Source organism: Phocoena sinus, chromosome 16, assembly GCF_008692025.1.
Source record: "Phocoena sinus isolate mPhoSin1 chromosome 16, mPhoSin1.pri, whole genome shotgun sequence".
NCBI lineage: Eukaryota > Metazoa > Chordata > Mammalia > Artiodactyla > Phocoenidae > Phocoena > Phocoena sinus.
Window position 1 is genome coordinate 56,171,612 of NC_045778.1, and position 19,696 is coordinate 56,191,307.

At 45.7% G+C, this 19,696-nt stretch overlaps 1 protein-coding gene across 1 annotated transcript in view; it reads left to right on the forward strand.

The window, feature by feature from the left end:
* The window catches only part of CNNM1 (cyclin and CBS domain divalent metal cation transport mediator 1), a 46,732-nt gene that overhangs the window by 13,089 nt on the left and 13,947 nt on the right, over positions 1 to 19,696 (forward strand). The window contains exons 2-6 of the mRNA XM_032608932.1: positions 4,610 to 4,753; positions 7,580 to 7,720; positions 10,324 to 10,493; positions 12,251 to 12,350; positions 12,702 to 12,749. Coding sequence (XP_032464823.1) covers positions 4,610 to 4,753; positions 7,580 to 7,720; positions 10,324 to 10,493; positions 12,251 to 12,350; positions 12,702 to 12,749 — 603 coding nt within the window. The remainder of the gene's footprint in view (positions 1 to 4,609; positions 4,754 to 7,579; positions 7,721 to 10,323; positions 10,494 to 12,250; positions 12,351 to 12,701; positions 12,750 to 19,696) is intronic.

Below are 19,696 nucleotides of genomic sequence, written 5' to 3' on the forward strand. Positions count from 1 at the left end.
CCCTAAACCATGGAGGCCTCTAATGACAGGAAAAAGAGCTCAGAAATGACCCTCCGTGGTTATTGGTCCATGTTATTGAGATGAGGAATAACTTCATAAGTGCAATGTTTGGGAGCAGTCAATCTGGTTTTAGTGGATAGTATGCCTTAGAACAGAAAAAAAAACAAAAGGAGGACTGGTTAGGATATTAGTGCAGTCATCCAGGATACAATGAGGGCATGGAAATTAAGAACTATACACCCAAAATTGGAAGGAGGGAAATATGAGACCTCATTACCTTCTGGAACTCCTTCTCAGTCTCCTTTACTGTTCCTCCTACGTCATACTCACTGATATATCATCAGCACTTGGAACAGGACCTACCCAAGAAACATGCATAAGACATCAGTTCTTATTGTCTCTCAATAGATTCTGGAGAAAGCTGGGGACCTGGCCAAACATTTCTAATTCACAAAATGAGGGCTTCTCACAATTCTCAGGAACATCTGCTCACAATCTCCATGACTCTCCTGTACCCTGTGTGGAACCTCTTAACAAATTGTTAAGTTCCATATAAATGTTAATGATCATCATTGTCAGCCTAAATTATTTCACAGACATATCCCGCTTTTCTAGTAAGTTGGAAGGAAACTGAAATCAATAGACTAGTAGTCGTGAGAAGGAACTTGAAAAATTCTGCTGGTCTGTAGAGGGACAGCTCAGCAGAAAAGGCCACAGTTCCCATTCACAGAACCTCATAGAAGGGCAGAAGAGGGGATTAGCCAAGATTTAAGCCACTCCCTCAAGTATGCCATTAGGAAGTAAACACAACACTCCTCCGTGGGAGGAGAGATAATGCATATTGGAAACCAGCTTTTGCCCAGAAGAAGGTGAAAACACTTGGGAAATTTGAGACCCCGCTGCCCCAGTTTTAAATACTTGTGAGTCATCCCTCAGGGTTGATAAGATCTTTGATAAAGCCGTGAACCTATTATGCCCCAGGCCCACAGCTCCCCAACACTTCTGGGGCCCAGGAGGAGAAGGAGTACCAGGAGGTAGTCTCTTAAAGGCCAGCCTTTTTGAGGGAAGGACCTCGGGTATGTGTGTCATGGGAACAGCTGGTTTTCTTGTCCCGGTGTCAGCTCAGAACAGGGTTATGTGACTGCTGATTCCTGTTCCAGTCTGTCCCCAAGAAACAATGACTTCCTTCATTTGTTTGTAGATCCCTACAGGCATTTGAGGGAATCATAAAGGCTGATTGTGAATTTAAAATGTTTCTAAATAGATTACATAAGTACATTGTCTTGAATATTACAATTAGGACTTAAAATCTCTACTGCCTGGTGATCACATAGCTTGTCCTCAAATTGACCTTATAAGGTGTACACAAATGGTGGATTTTCACATGGAAGTTATGGCACTCTTTGTGAAACAACATAAGATGTTAATTTATTTAATCCCATTATATGAACTAATCTCTTAGTGGCAGGAAGTATGGCTATATTATATATGTTCTGGGCTCCACATAACAAAAATTATCCAATTATAGAAAATAATTTTGGATGAATTGGGAGATTGGGATTGACATATATACACTAATATGTATAAAATAGATAACTAATGAGAACCTGCTGTACAGCACAGGGAACTCCACTTTGCTGTACAGTAGAAACTAACACAACATTGTAAAACAATGCTACCCCAATTAAAAAAGAAAGAAAATAATTTTAAGAAATCACTTTTCCAGTTTCTTCCGTTATGGTAGTCATTTGTTTTGTCATCTGCTAGCACATGTTAGCAGAAAAGTGAGAACAGGTGCCAGAAGTTTAAGAACAGGTGTTAAAAAAACAACTTTAAATTGAGCACATACTAACAGTTAACATAATCTTATTTAAGCTACAAAACACTTCAGTCCAATTGGGCAGGATGTAGTTGTTTCAAAGGATAATTTTAGAACCACTGATGCATTTTAAATGTTAATTTAAACACATTGGTTTTTTTTTTTTTTTTTTTTCGCGGTACGCGGGCCTCTCACCGTTGTGGCCTCTCCCATTGCGGAGCACAGGCTCCAGACGCGCAGGCTCAGCGGCCATGGCTCACGGGCGCAGCTGCTCCGCGGCATGTGGGATCTTCCCGTACTGGGGCACGAACCCGTTTCCCCTGCATCGGCAGACGGACTCTCGACCACTGCGCCACCAGGGAAGCCCCTGTAGTTTATTTTTTAGAAAGGTTTTAGTGTCTGGGTTTAATACCGTCTATTACATCAACTATGGATTTTTATTCAGTCTTACTTCAGTTCCTCAGGCACTTATTGGCTGCCTGTTATATGGAGAGAACCCTGTCTCAGTGTATGAGCCTTTGTCCTGAAGAAGCTTATGATCTGAGGAGGAAACGTGGTCCAGTAGAGGACACACACATTGCAAGATACGAGAAGCGGCAAATTGTGATCAATGCGCTAATGGAGTTATCAAGGGCTTAGAAACACAGGCAAGGAGAGGTTGATTCAGATACAAAATGGGGCAAATCTGGGAGAGCTTTCTTGAGGAGCTGGCACCTGAGCTGGAACTCAAAGGGTCAGTGGAGACAGAGTAGGAGAAGGAAGCAGTGTGAGTGAGGACTTGGAGAGTGGACGTGGAGGAAGTTGAGGAGCTGGAGGTAACCTGGTGCACCTGGAGTCCAGGATGATTAGAGGATGCAGCAGGCACACAGTCAGAAAGATGGGGAAGAGCTACATTTTACAGTCTTGATAATAGCGAACTAAGGAGCCTCGATTTGATTTTGTGCACACTAGGGAGACTTGGCGGGTGTTTGAGCAGGGCAGTGGCCTGATCAGATCAGTTTGGGAGAGATGGGTTGAAGGTAGAGAGGAAATTAGAGACCATTCTTGAGTGATATGGATACCATCTTTCCCATTATTAAAAATCCCACTAAGTAGCTATCTTGTGATTTGAGGTATTTGATACAGAAATTCATTTGTTTAAATGTTAATGGTTAATTATGCCTCTGGCAAACTGACTACTCCTCTTATCTGATATTTTTAGCAATGGCCAAGCAAAAGTTTATAAAGGGTAGTAATGATAAGGCATGAACTTCCTTTTTTTTTTTCTGGCAAGAATAACATCTGAGTCAGTACCCTAGATATTCTCCTAATTTAAAGAGATGTTCTCTTAGCCAAGGAAAAGAACCACCCAGGTTGACATTTTAGAAACAGATCCAGGAAATGCATCTGTCAGCAACTGAAAACAAATCAAGGTGAAGCAGGACTGTTAGGTAAGACTCAGTCGTTCGGTTAGGACCGAACCTGGTTACCTGGGTTCACAATCAGCTCTGCCACTTACAGGCTGTGTAACTTTAGGCTTATTACTTAACCAATCTGTGCCTCAGTTCTTTCACTTGTAAAATAGGGATAATAATGGTACTTGTCTCAGGGGTTGTTAAGAGGATTAAATGAACTAATACTGTAAAGTGCTCCGAATAGTACCTGGCTTGTAGTTAGAGCTCAATAAATGTTAACTATTATTCAGTGGTTGGGCAGTCAGTTAACTGCCTATGACACATCATAGTTTACACAGCGTTTTCACACATCCACCAAGTCATCTGAGCTCCACAATTACCTTATGGATATTGGTTGTCCTAGTTACCACTGCTGCTAACAAGCCACCCCAAAACTTGGAAGCATAAAACAACAATCATTTTATTATGCTCACAGATTCCTGAGTCAGGAATTCAGACAAGGTACAGTGGGAGTTGCTTATCTCTGCTTCTCTGTGACTGTGCCCCCAGCTGGAGACATCTTGGATGGCTGGGGAGGACACCAGCGGTGGGGCTAGATCCACTGCCAAGATGGCTTCTTCTCTAACCTGTCTGGCGCTTTGGTGGGATGGCGGAAAGGCCAGGCTCAGCTGGGACTGTCACCTTAGCACCTACATGTGACCTCTGCACCATGGTGGCCTCACGATAGTTGTCAGACTTCTTAGAGTGTTTCTACAGCAGAAGATACACGCCTTTTGGCCTCAGAAGCCTCATAGCCGACACTTCCCTGTTCTCTATTGGTTGAAGCAGTCACAAGCCTGCCCAGACTCAAGGGAAGGGATTAGACCACACCTCTCAGTAGAAGGCATATCAAAGAATTTGGGGGCCGTGTTTGAAAATCACCATACTGGTATTATCCCCTAATTCTAGATGAGAAGATTGAGGCTCAGTACAGGTTTAATGATTTATCCAGGATCAGTTGCACAGATAGTCACTGGGATAGTAGGGGGTGGGGGCAGGGAAGTTTGCTGGAGGAAAAAGGCTTCTAACCTAATTCTTCTGATGCCAAATTCTTGTTCTCTCAATTAGATTATTCATTGTCCTTCAGCTTAGATATACTTGCTAACATAGGAAAGTTACAGAAAAAAACATTTAAAATACATTGTGTATATTAGGTAACTTTCTTAAGAAGAGACGGTGATGTAAAAGTATAAAGTTTGCATTTATAAGAACTTGTACACAAACTTCATATTTTAAAGAGGTCCTGGGATGGGTTGAGTCCCAAGACTGGTCAGAGGTAAACTTAGTACAATTTTCTCACAAGGAAAGTTCTCTGAAAATGTCCCAGATGCTTAACTGTGACTTCCTTCGTCTCTAGGAAAGTCTCACCTGGCCATTGTCCAGCGGGTGAATAATGAGGGAGAAGGGGACCCCTTCTATGAGGTGATGGGCATTGTCACACTGGAGGACATCATAGAGGAGATCATCAAGTCGGAGATCCTGGATGAAACTGACCTCTACAGTAAGTGCACAGCCTTGGCTCTTGTCCAAGGCCATCATATTTTTCTCTGAGATTCTCAGAGCTGGCTTAGTTTGGTGAACAGTGTAAAAGGGGGTCAGGACAAGCCCCAGGCATTGCTGTGTGTCAGCCCCCTCCTGCCAGGAGCCGGCACGGCAAGATGCCCTGACTTGAACCATCCCTGAGTCACTGAGAGTGTGCTAGCTAAATGTTTGTCCAGAGGGAACCTTCAGGAACACAGCCAAGACTATGAAAAGGAGACCTCCTGGCCTTTGGATGGAAAAGGAACCAAAGGAAATAAAGTGCACCTCGGATGACCCCTCTGCCCTTGTTTCTGTCCCCTGTGCTGTTCCTGGTTTGTCTCTTCGTCCACCTAGACACAGACCCCAGCACCCCCTGGGGTTCCACTCAGGATCCACTCATTCAAAACATCCGTGAGCCGTAGAGACTCACGAGACTGCCCACCACAACCTAAGCTAAACCTGAAGTCGCCCTTTTAGTCGCTCTTGTCCCTTGTGCGTTTTCAGCCCTGCCGCCTGGTTTCTCCCTCTCCCCCCGTCCCGCCCCCGGCTCTGGTCCCTGCTCCCTCCTTTCTGGCCTCCTCGCCCCCCCTCCCCACTCCCCCTCAGGAACAACACGGACTCCTTCTTGCAGATAGTGACTGCTTTCGGTTACTGAGCTTATCACAGCTTTGCTTGCAAACATTACAAAGGCCTGCTTTCCTCAGGGATGGGAGTGTTATCTAAATCCGTGGGAGTCCCTAGGCTAGGAAGTGTTTCCTCCTCCCAAATGAATTTCATCACCTGGGACAGCAGTCCCTTTTCCTCCCCTCAGATAACCCATTCCGGACCCCTATCCTTAGTTTGCTAGAGGCAGCTGTTCAGAGACTAGCTCCCTGTAGAAAAGGTTTTGAGACTCTAAGGCAGTGAGTGGTACAGAGAGAGTGCTTCACTTTGGGGTGAGACCTAAGAGGTGGGTCAGGCCTTAACGAAACATAGCAGGAGTGTCCCAGTGTCTGCTATTGCTGTGGAGCCCTGAGGGGGCTCATCTTCTTGAGTTAGGGGTTAATTTCTCCCTCCCCCATTCCTTTCTCCCTTCTCTACCTCTGCCCATGGCTCATGATTTAGAATTCCCAAATGTCTCAATAGATATAGTGGTGAAAACATTCACACTAAAGTGTTAGTGGCTGATAGTAGTGACAGGGGTCTAAATGAGTAAGCTCTTCCGAGGGCCTTTGTTTGAACGACCTGATACTCCGAATGCACACTAATAGAATTGAAGGAATGAAGAGGGAGATCAGAATACTGATTCTCCAACAATGAACTGTTCGGTGGCATTCTGATGGAGGAGGGAGAGGGGATATTTAGACAAACGTGTCATGCAAATCGGAACGTTACTCACTAGTCGCACAAAAGGACTGGTCTGATACATATATTTGCTGCCATCTTGCAGAGAGGGTTTTCCCACTCCGGCTTGAATTCTTAAGCGTTTTGAGAAGACCAAGGAGCCAGGAATATAGTGTTGCTTCTCCCTGGACCCTGACCCCCCAGGGCAGCTGGGCCTGGATCTCACCACTGTGGCAGCCAGACACAAGGAGTGTTAAAGCCAGGGCCCAGAGTCCAAGGCAGGCCCACAAGAGAGCAGTGCGGTGGAAGGCCCTTTCTCCCTCTAGAAGGGGGCCCCAGTCGTGTGGTGGGGTGAGCTCCAAAGGGAGGGGGAGAGTCCGAAGGAAACCCTGTCCCTGGAGTTCATTCCCTTTCATTTCCACTGTGTCCTCTCAGCCTGCACTGAAAGTTCCCTGCAGCCCTGTTTTTCTCTAGGCCAACTTTGGAGAAAACCCAAATCTGTTTCTTTGCTCCCCTTAACACAGGTTAAGATAGACTAAAGTTTCAAAATTTTACTCAATACTAAGGGAAAGCAAAAGAGACATGACCAAAGAAAACATTCCCCTTACCCCCTAAACATGTTTTTTAAGACAAGCTTTTAAAAAGCAGGAAGAAAAAATTAAACTGGAAAAAGCAGAGATTTTCTCAATTAGTAATCACAATAGTCCTGCCTGAGGCCGCCACCCAGAGGCCACACCTTTATGGATTACAGAGCTATTTCCATTTTTTTTCCTTCTTTCCTTTATTTCCCCCAGTTCTTTCCCTGTGGAGGGGCCAGGGTTGAAGCAAGAGAATTGTCAGTGGGGAGAGGGGGTGACTGCCCTCCTCCCTTGGGTGGCATGCCTCAGGTACCACTCAGAGTGTGGTTTAAATCAGCAGGAAGAGACCAGGTGAGCTCAGCTCTGGGGACAGGAGAAAGGCAGAGGCAGAAACCCCCTGGGCCCTGCCAAAGTCCTTGAGGCTAAGCGTGCAAGTTCCTCGCGTTTGAACGCCTTTTTGTAAGCATTTCACAGATAGGTTCAGATTGGAGTCTCATAATAAGAGACTCCTGAGATAAGCAGAAAAATTATGATTAATCACTAACCTTATTGTATAGATTAAAACACACCAACACTCTGATGCTTAGAGAGCTTGCACAGCTCGTAAACAGGGAGGCCAGCCCTAGAAGCCTGAACTTGGGAGCCCCAGGCTGGCCTTCCCCTTTTCCACTGTTCACCACTTCAGTGCAAGTAGCACTGAGACATGGCAGCAGCTCCCACCTTCTACCCCTTATCCACATCCTTCCAGTCTCTGGGAAAGAGATGTTGCGGTGTCACCTACAGTTGACACTTTCCAGAAATCCCTGTGGCCCCAAAGGAGCTCTCTGTCTCAGGTGGCTATGGTGAAACCTCCAAAAACCATTAGCGATTCTGAGATAGCTGCAATGTGTCCCCTGTCCCGACAGCCGACAACCGGAAAAAGCAGAGGGTCCCACACAGGGAGAGGAAGCGGCACGACTTCTCCTTGTTTAAGCTTTCTGACTCGGAGATGAGGGTGAAGATCTCTCCGCAGCTTCTGCTGGCCACGCACCGCTTCATGGCCACAGGTATGATGACTCTGCCCGCCTGCATCTCCACCGCAGGCAGGCAAGGCAGCTCTGGAGGGTGGGACCCAGGCACCAATCACTTTTAATACCTTACGACCTAATTCCAATTCTGGGACTGAGAACCACTGTTCCAGGAGAGGAGGTCATCTTAGGTGGGGCGACAGGACTCCACATACTGTCATTTTCAGCCTCAGGCCTGATCTTCTAGGTGGGGAAGTGAGCATAATGCTACTCTGCTTTTCTCTCTTCTACTCGAAAAAAGGGCTGAGGAATTCACCGCTGCACTTTCCCTTCCTCCACCTGCTTCAAGGCAGGAGTTGGTGGGCCCCAGAGGGTTCTTCAGGGAGGGACAGGCGATGTCCTGTGCAGCCACAGAGGCCCTGGGGCCCAGACCCTCCAGGGGCCATGTAGGCCTGTGAGCTACGAGTTCTTCAAATACAGATGTGGATTGTGAATACTGGAATCTTTAGAAAGGAAAAAAAAAGAGAGGATCCAAAGATAAACTTCTTCTTGTGAAGAAAGTAGTTTGTCTTTGAACCGTCTAACATTCTCACCCATGCCTAATGAATGTGCTGACCTAGAACGATCACACACATTACTAAGTTCAATATGTAATTAATCTAACATGTATTTATTGAGTATATAATGAGTGCTAGTACTGTTCCAGTTACTAAAAAGTAGAAAATTTTAAATTGGAGCTTCTAAGAGAGTTACAGATGTAGAAAATAAACTTGATTACCAGGAGGTAAGAGTGGGGAGGGATAAATTGGAAGATTGAGATTGACACATACACACTACTATATATGAAATAGATAACTAATAAGGACCTACTGAATAGCACAGGGAACTCTACCCAATACTCTGTAATGGCCTATATGGGAAAAGAATCCAAAACAGGGTAGATATATGTATATGTATAACAGATTCGCTTTGCTGTACTGCAGAAACTAACACAACATTGTAAATCAATATACTCCAATAAAAATTTTTTAAAAGTTCAGGTCATAAAGAAAATCAGTAAATCAATACATAAATAAATTGGAGCTTCTTTAGGGTTTTCAACATGTTATCTAGTTCTGAATACAGATTTCCTTTAATTACTGGCTGTCTGATTTCCTAGAACAAAACAGCTGTATCTGTTAATATAATGATATACCATAATAGTATAGTATAACATAACAATATGAATAATAATATCTATTAATATGTAAATATGATAGTGATGCTTCTCATTATTGAGAACTTCCCACTTAAATAATTAACTGTTCCTGTTAACTTGAAATTTCATTTCATTCAACAGATACACGTCATACAAATAAGTCAGATTAAATTCTCTGTATTTCATTTGATTGTAGCATTAAAACTTTTTTAGCCATGTTTACATGGCTTACTTATCCACGTCCAACTCAGTAGTTGCGGCACGTGGGCTCAGTAGTTGTCGCACATGGGCTCTAGAGCACAGGCTCAGTAGTTGTGGCGCACAGGCTTAGTTGCTCACGGCATGTGGTATCTTCCCGGACCAGGGCTCGAGCCCATGTCCCCTTCATTGGCAGGCAGATTCTTAGCCACTGTGCCACCAGGGAAGTCCCTCTTATTGCTTTTTGAACAACTTTATTGAGGTATAATTGATATACAAAAAAAACGGTACATATTTAATGTATACAACTTGATGAGCTTGGAGATAAGCATACACCAGGAAACCATCATCGTAATCTATGCCATAAACATATCCATCACTTCCAAGAGTTTCCTCCCACCCTCTTTATTTGTTATTATTATTTTTGCATGTGTGTGTTAACATAAGACCTACTGTCCGGGCTTCCCTGGTGGCGCAGTGGTTGAGAGTCCGCCTGCCGATGCAGGAGACACGGGCTCGTGCCCCGGTCCGGGAAGATCCCACATGCCGCGGAGCGGCTGGGCCCGTGAGCCATGGCCGCTGAGCCTGCGCTTCCGGAGCCTGTGCTCCGCAACGGGAGAGGCCACAACAGTGAGAGGCCCGCGTACCGCAAAAAAAAAAAAAAACAAGATCTACTGTCTTAGCAAATTTTTAAGTATACAGGATAGTATTGCTCTTAGGCTCTCTAGGCTGAGCAGTAGGTCTCTAGGATTTATTCATCTGGCATAACCAGAACTCTGTACCCTTTGACTAATACCTCCCCATTACCTCCTTCCCCCAGCCCATTCTCTCTGCTTCTATGAATTTTACTATTTTTGATTCATCATATAAATGGTATCGAGTAGTATTTGTGCCTGTGCCTGGCTTATGTCACTTAGCATAACATCCTCCAGGTTCCTCCATGTTGTCACAAATGGCAGGATTTTCTTCTTTTTTAAGTTTATGTGCAGCTTTAAATAAAGTCAAGGAGAAAAATAATAACAAAACTGACATTGCCAAAATGGTGACCTGTTTCTCCTGAGGTGCCAGTTGCAGGGACACACATCCCCAGAGGGCCTGAGACACACACGTGGGCTTAAGACCCCCACCCACCCAAGGGAACTGCAGGAATCCTGCTAGCTTGGTGCCTGAGAGCATGAATGGCCCTGGCTGTGCCCATCCTGACTCCTCCCAGCTGCCAATCCTCCTGCCTCCCGGTCTCCCCTAGAAGTGGAGCCGTTTAAGTCTCTGTACCTCTCGGAGAAGATCCTGCTGCGGCTCCTGAAACATCCCAACGTGATCCAGGAGCTGAAGTGTGATGAGAAGAACAAGAAGGCCCCGGAACACTACCTGTACCAGCGCAACCGCCCGGTGGACTACTTTGTGCTACTTCTGCAGGTGAGTGGGAAAGCCACGGACCCCCCAAGGGCAAGACAGGACCTCTCTAGACTGGAGAGGAACGGCCATGCCTCCTCTGTGCCAGGTTCCAAGGCTCGGCTGGCTGCCCTGGGAGCAAGGCCAGTTGGTGTGGGTGTTTGTCCGCGACGCTCAGAGGGGACAGGTGTGACTGGCTGGCGTCCTGGAGTGGTGGGATCTTGATGGCATTTAATCTGACATCAGCGATGTTTGTGGTGGGATGCAGTGGGTACCTCCCAGCAGAGGGGTTCTGCCACTGAATTTCCGAACCTGCTGCCCTACAGAATCCCTAACACCTCCTTGTCTCTGCTTGGCCATGCCCGGGAATGCAACTGTGCACTGCCTCCCAAACTTCAGGCACTTCTTGTTTCAGGCCCTTCTCTCTGTTGAGCTGAAATCTCACCATGTCTGATTTCCACCCACTGGTCCTTGCTCTGCTCTCTGAAAGCGCACAGAACACATCCGCTCTCTCTACCACACTTCAGCCTTTGCAGTCCCTTAATCTTCTCCTCCTTCAGAAGACTGGGAAGGGAACAAACGAGCAAATGAAAGAGGGGCAGCATCTTCCCGGTACTCACAGGAGTACAGTCACCCTTTGCCCTGGGTGCCTGGAAAGGCCTGTAAATAAGTGTCAGGCATGGTTCCAGCACTAGGTAGTGCTGGTGTCCTGGCCTGGCTCCACCATTAACTCCGCCCCTATTCCCTGTCTCTTTCCAACAGAATCTGGTGAACCCTAAATACAGTGATTGTCTTAAAATCTTCGTTAAACTCACATGGACTTAGAAAGGGCCTCTCTGTAACAGTTCCCCTGCAGCCTGTCTGCTCAGACTCGGTAGTGTGCCTCACACCCATCCTTCCAGATAGCCTCAGTAAAATGCCCTCTCTTCTCCAGAAATGGAGTTACATTCTTTACTGTTGGAAATGGAGAAGTGTCCTGTTACATCGTTTATATAACACAAGGAACACATAGAGTCTTATGCCTAATATAAACTTAACCATTTTCAAATAAATCTTGGAGGCGTAAAATGTAGTGGCAAGAGTGTAGGTTCAGAAATTGGAAAGATCTAGCTTTAAAGTCTAACTAACCATGACCGAGCTATTTAACCTCTCTGAGCCTCAGAAATGATTCATCTATAAACTGGGGATAAAAATAGTACAGGCTTCATAGGGTGTGGGCGGATCCATGCAGTGGATTTCAGGCCCATAGACGCACACTTATATGCACAAGCTTCTCACAGAATCAGGCTTTATCTCAGCCAGACTTAGAGATGGTTTAGTCTCAGAAAAATAGTACAGGCTTCATAGGGTGTGGGCGGATCCATGCAGTGGATTTCAGGCCCATAGACGCACACTTATATGCACAAGCTTCTCACAGAATCAGGCTTTATCTCAGCCAGACTTAGAGATGGTTTAGTCTCAGACTACACCTGTGGGGCAGTTTACAGGGTTCTGGGCTAGCTGGTGCCTGGACCCGCATCATGGAAGAGCCATTACAGTCTGCAAGGAAAGCTTGGATGTACATGACAGGATGCTGCTTTATGAACTAAGCAAGTAATTTACTGCCAAGGCCTTCTGAAGTTGGAGTTGCTGTTTCTGAAACGTATCCAGACAGAATTCACATTTCCCTGTGATAAGAATTTAAGTCCACTTACTATCCAAGCAGAAGTGCTTAGGGTCGTAATCACTAGTAGATCTGGAAGTGCTGTCCACACCCTTAGTACACTTCCTTCTTTCTCCAGGGTAAAGTGGAGGTGGAGGTTGGTAAGGAAGGCCTTCGCTTCGAGAACGGAGCCTTCACCTACTATGGTGTCCCAGCCATCATGACCACTGCTTGCTCAGGTATTCCAGTTTCCAAGCCATAGCTTATTGGGGAAGCAGTGGGACAGTGGAGAAAATGCATCTGGGTTCAAGTTGTGACTCCCGTTATGGACCCTGAACAAGCCTTTTACCTTCCCAGGCTTTAGATGTGGAAGTACGTGGTAGACTGTAACATTACCCAGCGTTAGGGATGGATAGTGGTAATTTTCAATATGAAAAGACAAGTTTATTTTACTTTTTACACTTCCACCTGATTGCCCTGTTTTTACAGGGTTGATTGGTGCTGTGGGTGGGGTGGAAGAGGGAGAATTCCTTTAAGAAGGTGTGTTTTCTGAATTGCCTCTGAAACACACTGCATCCTTCTGTCCTTAGATAACGATGTGCGGAAGGTTGGAAGTCTGGCTGGATCCTCTGTCCTTCGTATGTATCTCTCAAACCCCTCCCTCATCCTCCCTGCTGTGGTCCTGCCTCAGCCCACTCTGGGGACCTGGACCGAGCACTCAGCCTGGGCTAGGGCTAACACAAATGCTGGCAGCCTCTTTGTATGCTCTGCCAGGAACACTGCTTTCTGCCAGGTACCCACGGACCACAGGGGGCTTAGTTTCTGCGTGTCTGGAATGTTTTCTGCTGCTTCTCTGCTCAAGTGCAAATGACGAATGACAGGGGAGGGAGGTTGTGAGGGGAGGCACCTTTTATTGTCACCTGCCAGGGAATGCAGGCAGGTGGTTTGTGTGCTCTGCTGGAGGTTCAGCCTTTCCTTTGCTGCTGTGATAATTCACCCACTGTCCTTTACTTGCAAACCCTAATACGCTATTATTGTGTCTGTGGCGGTTAGTAAGAAGTGACTGCAAGATCTTAGGATGTAAGTCCCAGGCTGGTGCGTATGTTGCTTATCTGCTTCTCTTTCCTCGTTTACCACATCTCAGCTGGTGGAGAAGTGTCTGCAGCTGGCCGTGCATGCTGGTGGGGGCTGGCACGGGGCTGCTGGCGGGTGTCTTCTGTGCCTTCTGTGCTCTACCTTCTCTCTCTTTCCTGCATAAGTTATTGCACTTGTGCTTAGAGAGCATGGCATTTATTGTGATATAAGTGTGATCCAGAAAGCATTATTTCTCTAGATTTCTCTTTGATTCACCGGTCTGAATTTTGCATTGCTTTCAGCTCTTAGTGTTTATGGTGGCCATTTTAATGCCAAAGGGGTGTTTTTTCTCATCATAAGAAAGATTTTACATAGTGCTTTTTACTGGGGTTTATCAGAGGGACTCAAAGCTTGATATCACAATCCATGGCACATGAAAAGTAGATACCATTTTAACACAGAGAAACTAAAGAAATGACTTGCTCCAAATCACCCAGCAGGTTGGTGATTTACCTAGATGCATTCCGGTGTCCTGACTAGTTCACACAGCACAATGAAATAGAGATTTTAAATCCATCATGTTCCAGAATGTAATTTCTATGTGGAAATATTGGAACAATTTGCAGTGTAACTTCACATCCTAGCCCAGCAGATGTCTGAAATGAAGTTGAAGTAGCTGCCCACACCCAAGGGGTGGTCCAAGATGAGTTGAAGGAGAGCTGTAAAATAAAACATCCTCGTACATTATTATACTTATATAAACCAACAAATCTCAATTAAGGTTGATGAAGGAAGTGTCAGTTCTCAGAACAAGAAATCTAGATGGGAGAGGGATGGTCTACAGGACCTGGTAAACCTTGGTTCTCTAAAGGAGATTTCCACCATCCATCACACTGGGGATTGCTCATGGTAGAGTAACTCCTGGGATATGAAATGTTACCTAGACATGTTGGCCTTATTCTGGCTCTTCCATAAGACCAAAAGATGTGGCAACTCTAGGGGAAAAGAGCTACCTAAAGCTCCCAAGCCCATCTGATTTAGATGACTTTCTTTCTTTTAAAAAAAGTTTAAGTAGTAAGAAGATGTCATCTGGTTTCCTCCTTTCTTTCCTTCCTGTCTCTAGTTCTTTCTATCAAAATCCTTCCATTTTATATGTGAGACACAGTAAATTTGCAACATTAATCTCTCCTTCAGAACTGGTTAACTAAAAAGAAATATTAACCTCTCTTTCCCTCCCCACACTTCTGAGCATCTTTATCAATCTTCAGGAGGAAAAAGAAATTAAATTAGCCTGTAGGGGTATGGAGACATTTTCCATCCTCCCCCCCAAGCCCTCCTTACCTAATACAGCAAAGCGTGAAGAACTCCAAAGACCACCACCCCACCACCTGCCCCCCCTTGTTCCAGGTCCACTCTCAGCCCAGGTCCAGCCACCCAGCATCTTTCACTAGCCAAGGACCTCACGTGTAGGTTGAGGAAGAGCTTGAGCTGAGCCACAAGGCAGTAAACTCTTGTAGGGTCTCAGTCTACCAAACTACCTCTGTCCTTGATGCCAGCCTAGAGCTTTGTCAGCCTTGAGGGTAATAAAGGAGACAATGAGTTTGCCAGAACACTGGCCCTGTGACCAATGCCTCACAGTTGAACTCGAGGTTACAAGTAAGTCCCTCTGGTTTTCCTGTGCAGGGCAAAGGGAACGCAGTCAGCACTATCTCCTTTGTCTTGGTTCTGATTGCCAGGGAACCCAGGAGGACCGTGGTGAGCCTGGCACTCTGGAGAAACGGGGCCTGAGCTCAGCGTGACCAGAACAGATGCCCACAGTGGTGTGCAATTGGAGAGAGAACAAGTCTCCTATCTGCTTGACTGGGTATACATGTAATTTGTGGCCCAGAAGTGCTAGGATTCTTCTTGAGACAATGGGGTTTCTTATTCCAGTGTGTCTCGTGACACTAGGGGCCTGTTAAAATATTCTTTGACAAAGAATATGATTATTTGACAAAGCAAATGATTATCAAGTAGGTATAAGGCTTTCCCCTCCCCACTCCTTTGTACTATTGGATAATTTCAGGCAGGTCATCGGGCTCAGCAGCTAAGACTATGGAAGCCACCTATTTCAGTGTGCTGTCACCTGCACTCTGACTTCATTTAGCTCCTTGGAAGAGACTCTGGGAATGACCAGATAAGAGAGATGAAAACAGGTTCCTATGCAGAAACACTACTTGATCAGGGTCAAGGTCGGGAAAGGACTGGAGTATTGCTACACCCTCCACCCCACCCAGGCCCCAAGCGATTTCAGGCTCTGTGGGGAAAGAGAGAGAAGGAAAAGGGGATAGGAAGAGAGGTGGTTTGGAGCACTTGTACTTGCAAAGAAATGATTGATTTAGTTTATCAAGTCGATTTACATTAAGATTGCGAGAAATGCTGCCCTTCCTGTGTCCCAAGGCTCTAGCCACGCACAGTTTCTCCCCCAGCACTGTGACCACAGAGGGAGCTCGTAGGAGTCTGAGGCAGGAGACAGCTTCCTCGAGGATGCCCCTAGTAGGAGCATGCACTTGCTTTCACCCCTCCCACAGGTGAGCTGGAGACCTGAGGCAGCTGGGAGAGCCCGGCGGGAATACAGTGCTGGGCTCCCAGCACATTTGCTGGCTCCAAAAGGCGCCTCAGACAGAACGCTGCCCACACACACTCCCTGCTGGGGCACTGCCTGTTCTTGTCATTGGCGGGTCTGATCCCCTCAGAAATTATTGTGCATCTTTTTGGAAGACCTTCAGCAAAGTCTATTTTATTTTCTTCTTTCTGGAGAGTGACTTTGTGAGAGGATGCAATTTTCATGTTTCCAGAGGCAAGATTCACTTTGGCAGAGAAATGTGATGTTGTGAAGATCCGGGAACAGACTGTCTCACACGCTTTGCTCTTTGTCTCTCTCCTTTTATGTTTATCTTTCCTTACGCAACTCACAAATCCTTGACTCTTTAGTGCCCGTCTCTGTGTCTCGTACCTTCGTCTTCAGCAGAGGGGACTCTCTGGCAGGCTCCCCAGGTAAACATGCATGGGGTCTCGATCTCCATAGATCCATGGGGTTTGCAAGAGGCCTTTGGTCTCTGTCACTGTCCCACATGAAAACTAGTCTCTCCCAGCTAGTCTCTCCCAGGACCAAGGCACAGCACGTTGCACGGCTAACACTCACTTGTACTCACTGACCAGGCATTGCTGGTTCAATGGTGTCACATGTGAACTTAGCCCCGAAGGATATATCTGTGTACGTAGATGGAGAAATGGTGGGGTGAGGAATGGTGTGAATTTTTCCTTATCATTTGTCTGACTGCAGAATGGAGGGATAAGGGGTGCAGCAGAAGAAAAATAGGAAGAAACAATGAAAGACTATGCTTTATTCCTATTTTTCCTCCATCTTTTCTTCTATGTGGTCTCTGCCTTTAGCTAACCCACTAACCCCTCCTTATCTTTCTAGTAATGTTACTGTGTAGTGACCATATTCCCTCTAGCTCTGCTCATACAAAGGATGCTATATGTAAAATTTTCAAAACAACTTTTCATCAGGCTTAACCTCTCTTGTTAATTAAATAAAAGTTACTGGATTTTTTTTTAATCAGGTAAAGTAGCTCCTCACAGAGCCACACAGTAACTCAAGGATTGAGTAGAATGTAATAAATCTGAACAATCACTTAAGTGTTTATATTGTTTTCATCCCTAGATGTTGATCTCTTAGGGTCATGGAGCAAGTAATGACCAAACTAAGAATTCGTTTGTTAAGTTACCTTGAAGTTAAAGCACAGCCCAATTTCCCATACCCTCTACATCTGTCTCCCTTATCCCAATGCTTTGGCGATGATTCTGAGGCCCCACCATAGCCTCAGGCATCAAGAATCCAGTTATGTTTCACTGTCTGTATTGTAGACCCTGAACATTCAAAAGGCTCTGTTCTGGGACCTCAAACCCCCAAATTTGCAACTTCAGAACTACTTATGTTGATTTCTACTTTCTCACAAATCACATTTTTCCATCAAAACCCATCTGGTTCCCATGTTTATCTGGACGAGACGACTTAATCACCTTCTCAAATTTCACCAAAGTTTTCTCTCTTACTTAGTGGAGGTTTTCCACCAAGAAATAAATTTTTTTCTTGCTTTGTGAGAGCTCATGCCTTCATGATGACTACAGGAGTACTGTCAATGGGAGACGCCAGTCTGGTACCCTCCCCAGCTAAGTGGTCACCCCCACATGCCCATAAAATTAGAAATGACCACATCATGGACCTTCAAGATCCTTCCAATGTGAGGACTCTTGGTGAATGAAGAACATGCTAGGAAGCTTCAGCAGAAAGGAAAGATGGACATTTCTAAAAGATTTTCAACGAAAAGGATCAAAGCATTAAAAAAAAAAAGAATGACAGCATGAGAGCAGGAGTTTTTTTTTTTTTTTAATTAACCCTTAGTTAACCAGACAACCTAGTTAATTATAACTTCATACTTATGAAGGTTAGCTCTAGTTCATCGGTATTTATTATGAAAATTAAGGTGACTCATTTCTGGTGTGCAGTCCCCCTATAGGAGGTACTGAGTCTTCCGATCCAACTCTGGCTGGTGCCATGTGCTCCTGAGAGCTCTTTTAACCTTCCCCCCACTTTTCTGTGACTGTGTGTGTTCAACCCAATAGGAAGCAGGGGAGGGCAAGGCCAGCTTATTCCCACCCTTGGTTTAACTCTGCAGAGTGGAGCAGTGATGGGCACAGCAGGAGAAAATGAGAGATGGGGACGTTCTGCTTCTCCTTCAGCTCTTTTCTTCCCACCATCTTCTGTCTCACCTCTTTCTGTAGCCAACAGCCAAGCTTTCCTAGCGACTGGGTGACATCCCCAGGACCTATAATTTGGTATTTCCCAGCAGCTCTTGCTTCTGTTCCATATCAGCAGAAGAAGCCTCAGTCACTGGATTTTTATGGAAAGCAGTTCTGGGCACACTCTGGTCCCATACTTGATTTATGATCCAGATACATTAATTTACGTATATTATGTCTTACCCCCATCTTAGATAAACCCTGGAAGTTAGGAATTATTGCTGGGCAACAATAGGTAAGGAAGCAGCTCTGAGAAATTAAGCCGTTGGGTCACTGTCAAAGGTGTAGTAAGAAGGTAGAGGGATGCGGACTGGTGTCCAAGTCTCTGAGGTCCTGTTCTAGGCCGGGACCTTGCTGCCCTTCTGAACGTGGGCGTGTTGTGCCCTCTAGAGGGCTGTGACTTGTTTGCATTTTGAAAACAGCTGTGCTAATGAACTAAGGTGCTCCCTCTGGGTTGAGGCCGGTGGTCCCTACACCAAATATTGCCACCATTACCCATAGGCAGTTTCCTTCTATTTGAGCCTTATTTGAAATAAGGAGAGCAGAGTGGTGTGTGGATTACCTCCAGAGTGTGGTGTAATTAGCCAGATTTGCAGGTGCTTTCATTTAAAAAGAAAACTGCTGAGAGTACACGGCCCCACTGCAGATCTCCCCAGATTCATCCCTTTTTTCTTCTCCTAGTGGTGGAGATGATTCCAAGTTCCCCATGGCAGTCCTTCCACAAAAGCACAAAGGCAGGAGAGAGGTCCCAAGCAAGGGTCCTTTTACAATGCCCAGTTGTCCATCTGTGATGTACTCTGAGATCAGTGAGGTTAGATCTTCCCCAGAATATAAAGGGAGTACCTAAAAATAATCTTTTTACTTTGTGAAATGTGGTAAGTGGAAGTATTCCTTTGGGTCGGCTCTTGCATAGTAAACATTTGGGAACCATTAAAGCTCCATGTAACGTGAGTGAGTTCATCTGGACTCCTAACTTGGGCTGATTTGCAGGGTTCACATTGTAGCTTTGACAGAGAGCTTTTGGCATTTGGTTGTCTGATGTTGAATATTACCCCAGAATGATGAATTTTAATAATCCTAGTTTGTAATCCTGTAAGCCTATGTAATTAAATTCCCCCATCCAGTTTAGAGAACACAGATGCCCCGTGGCACAGTGACAATGACCAGAGTGAGCTATTCCTCCCCATCCCTCACTGAGGCTTTGAAAGATGTAAGCGAGCAGCTGCTGAGCCCTACCTCCTCTCAAATCCCCAGACTGAAAAGGGGAGTGGGATGTTCTTCTGTGTCGTGGGTCCTGCCCCTGTGATAGAGTTGCGAAAGCTCTCCAGACAGAGGTGTCATGAGTAAAGCAGAACTGTGCATAGGTTTTCAGGGCCCCTGCCCATCAGTGCAGAATGAGGGGAGATTCCATCCAGTCCTAATTGCAGTTTAAAATCCTCTTCCTCCCCTTCTCCCACCCTGACCCAATTTTACCCCGGTGTCTTCTCCACCCAACCTCAGTAACTCCAACTTGCCATCCAGGACAGATATCTCTTGCAGACTGACCATGTGAAGTCTGCAGGAATGAGGTCCGCCACACTTCTCCACAGCACTTGGGGGTCTAGAGCAGGAAACCCTGCCCTCCGCCAGGGTTGCCCTCCTGCCAGTCTCTCCAGGGCCAGCT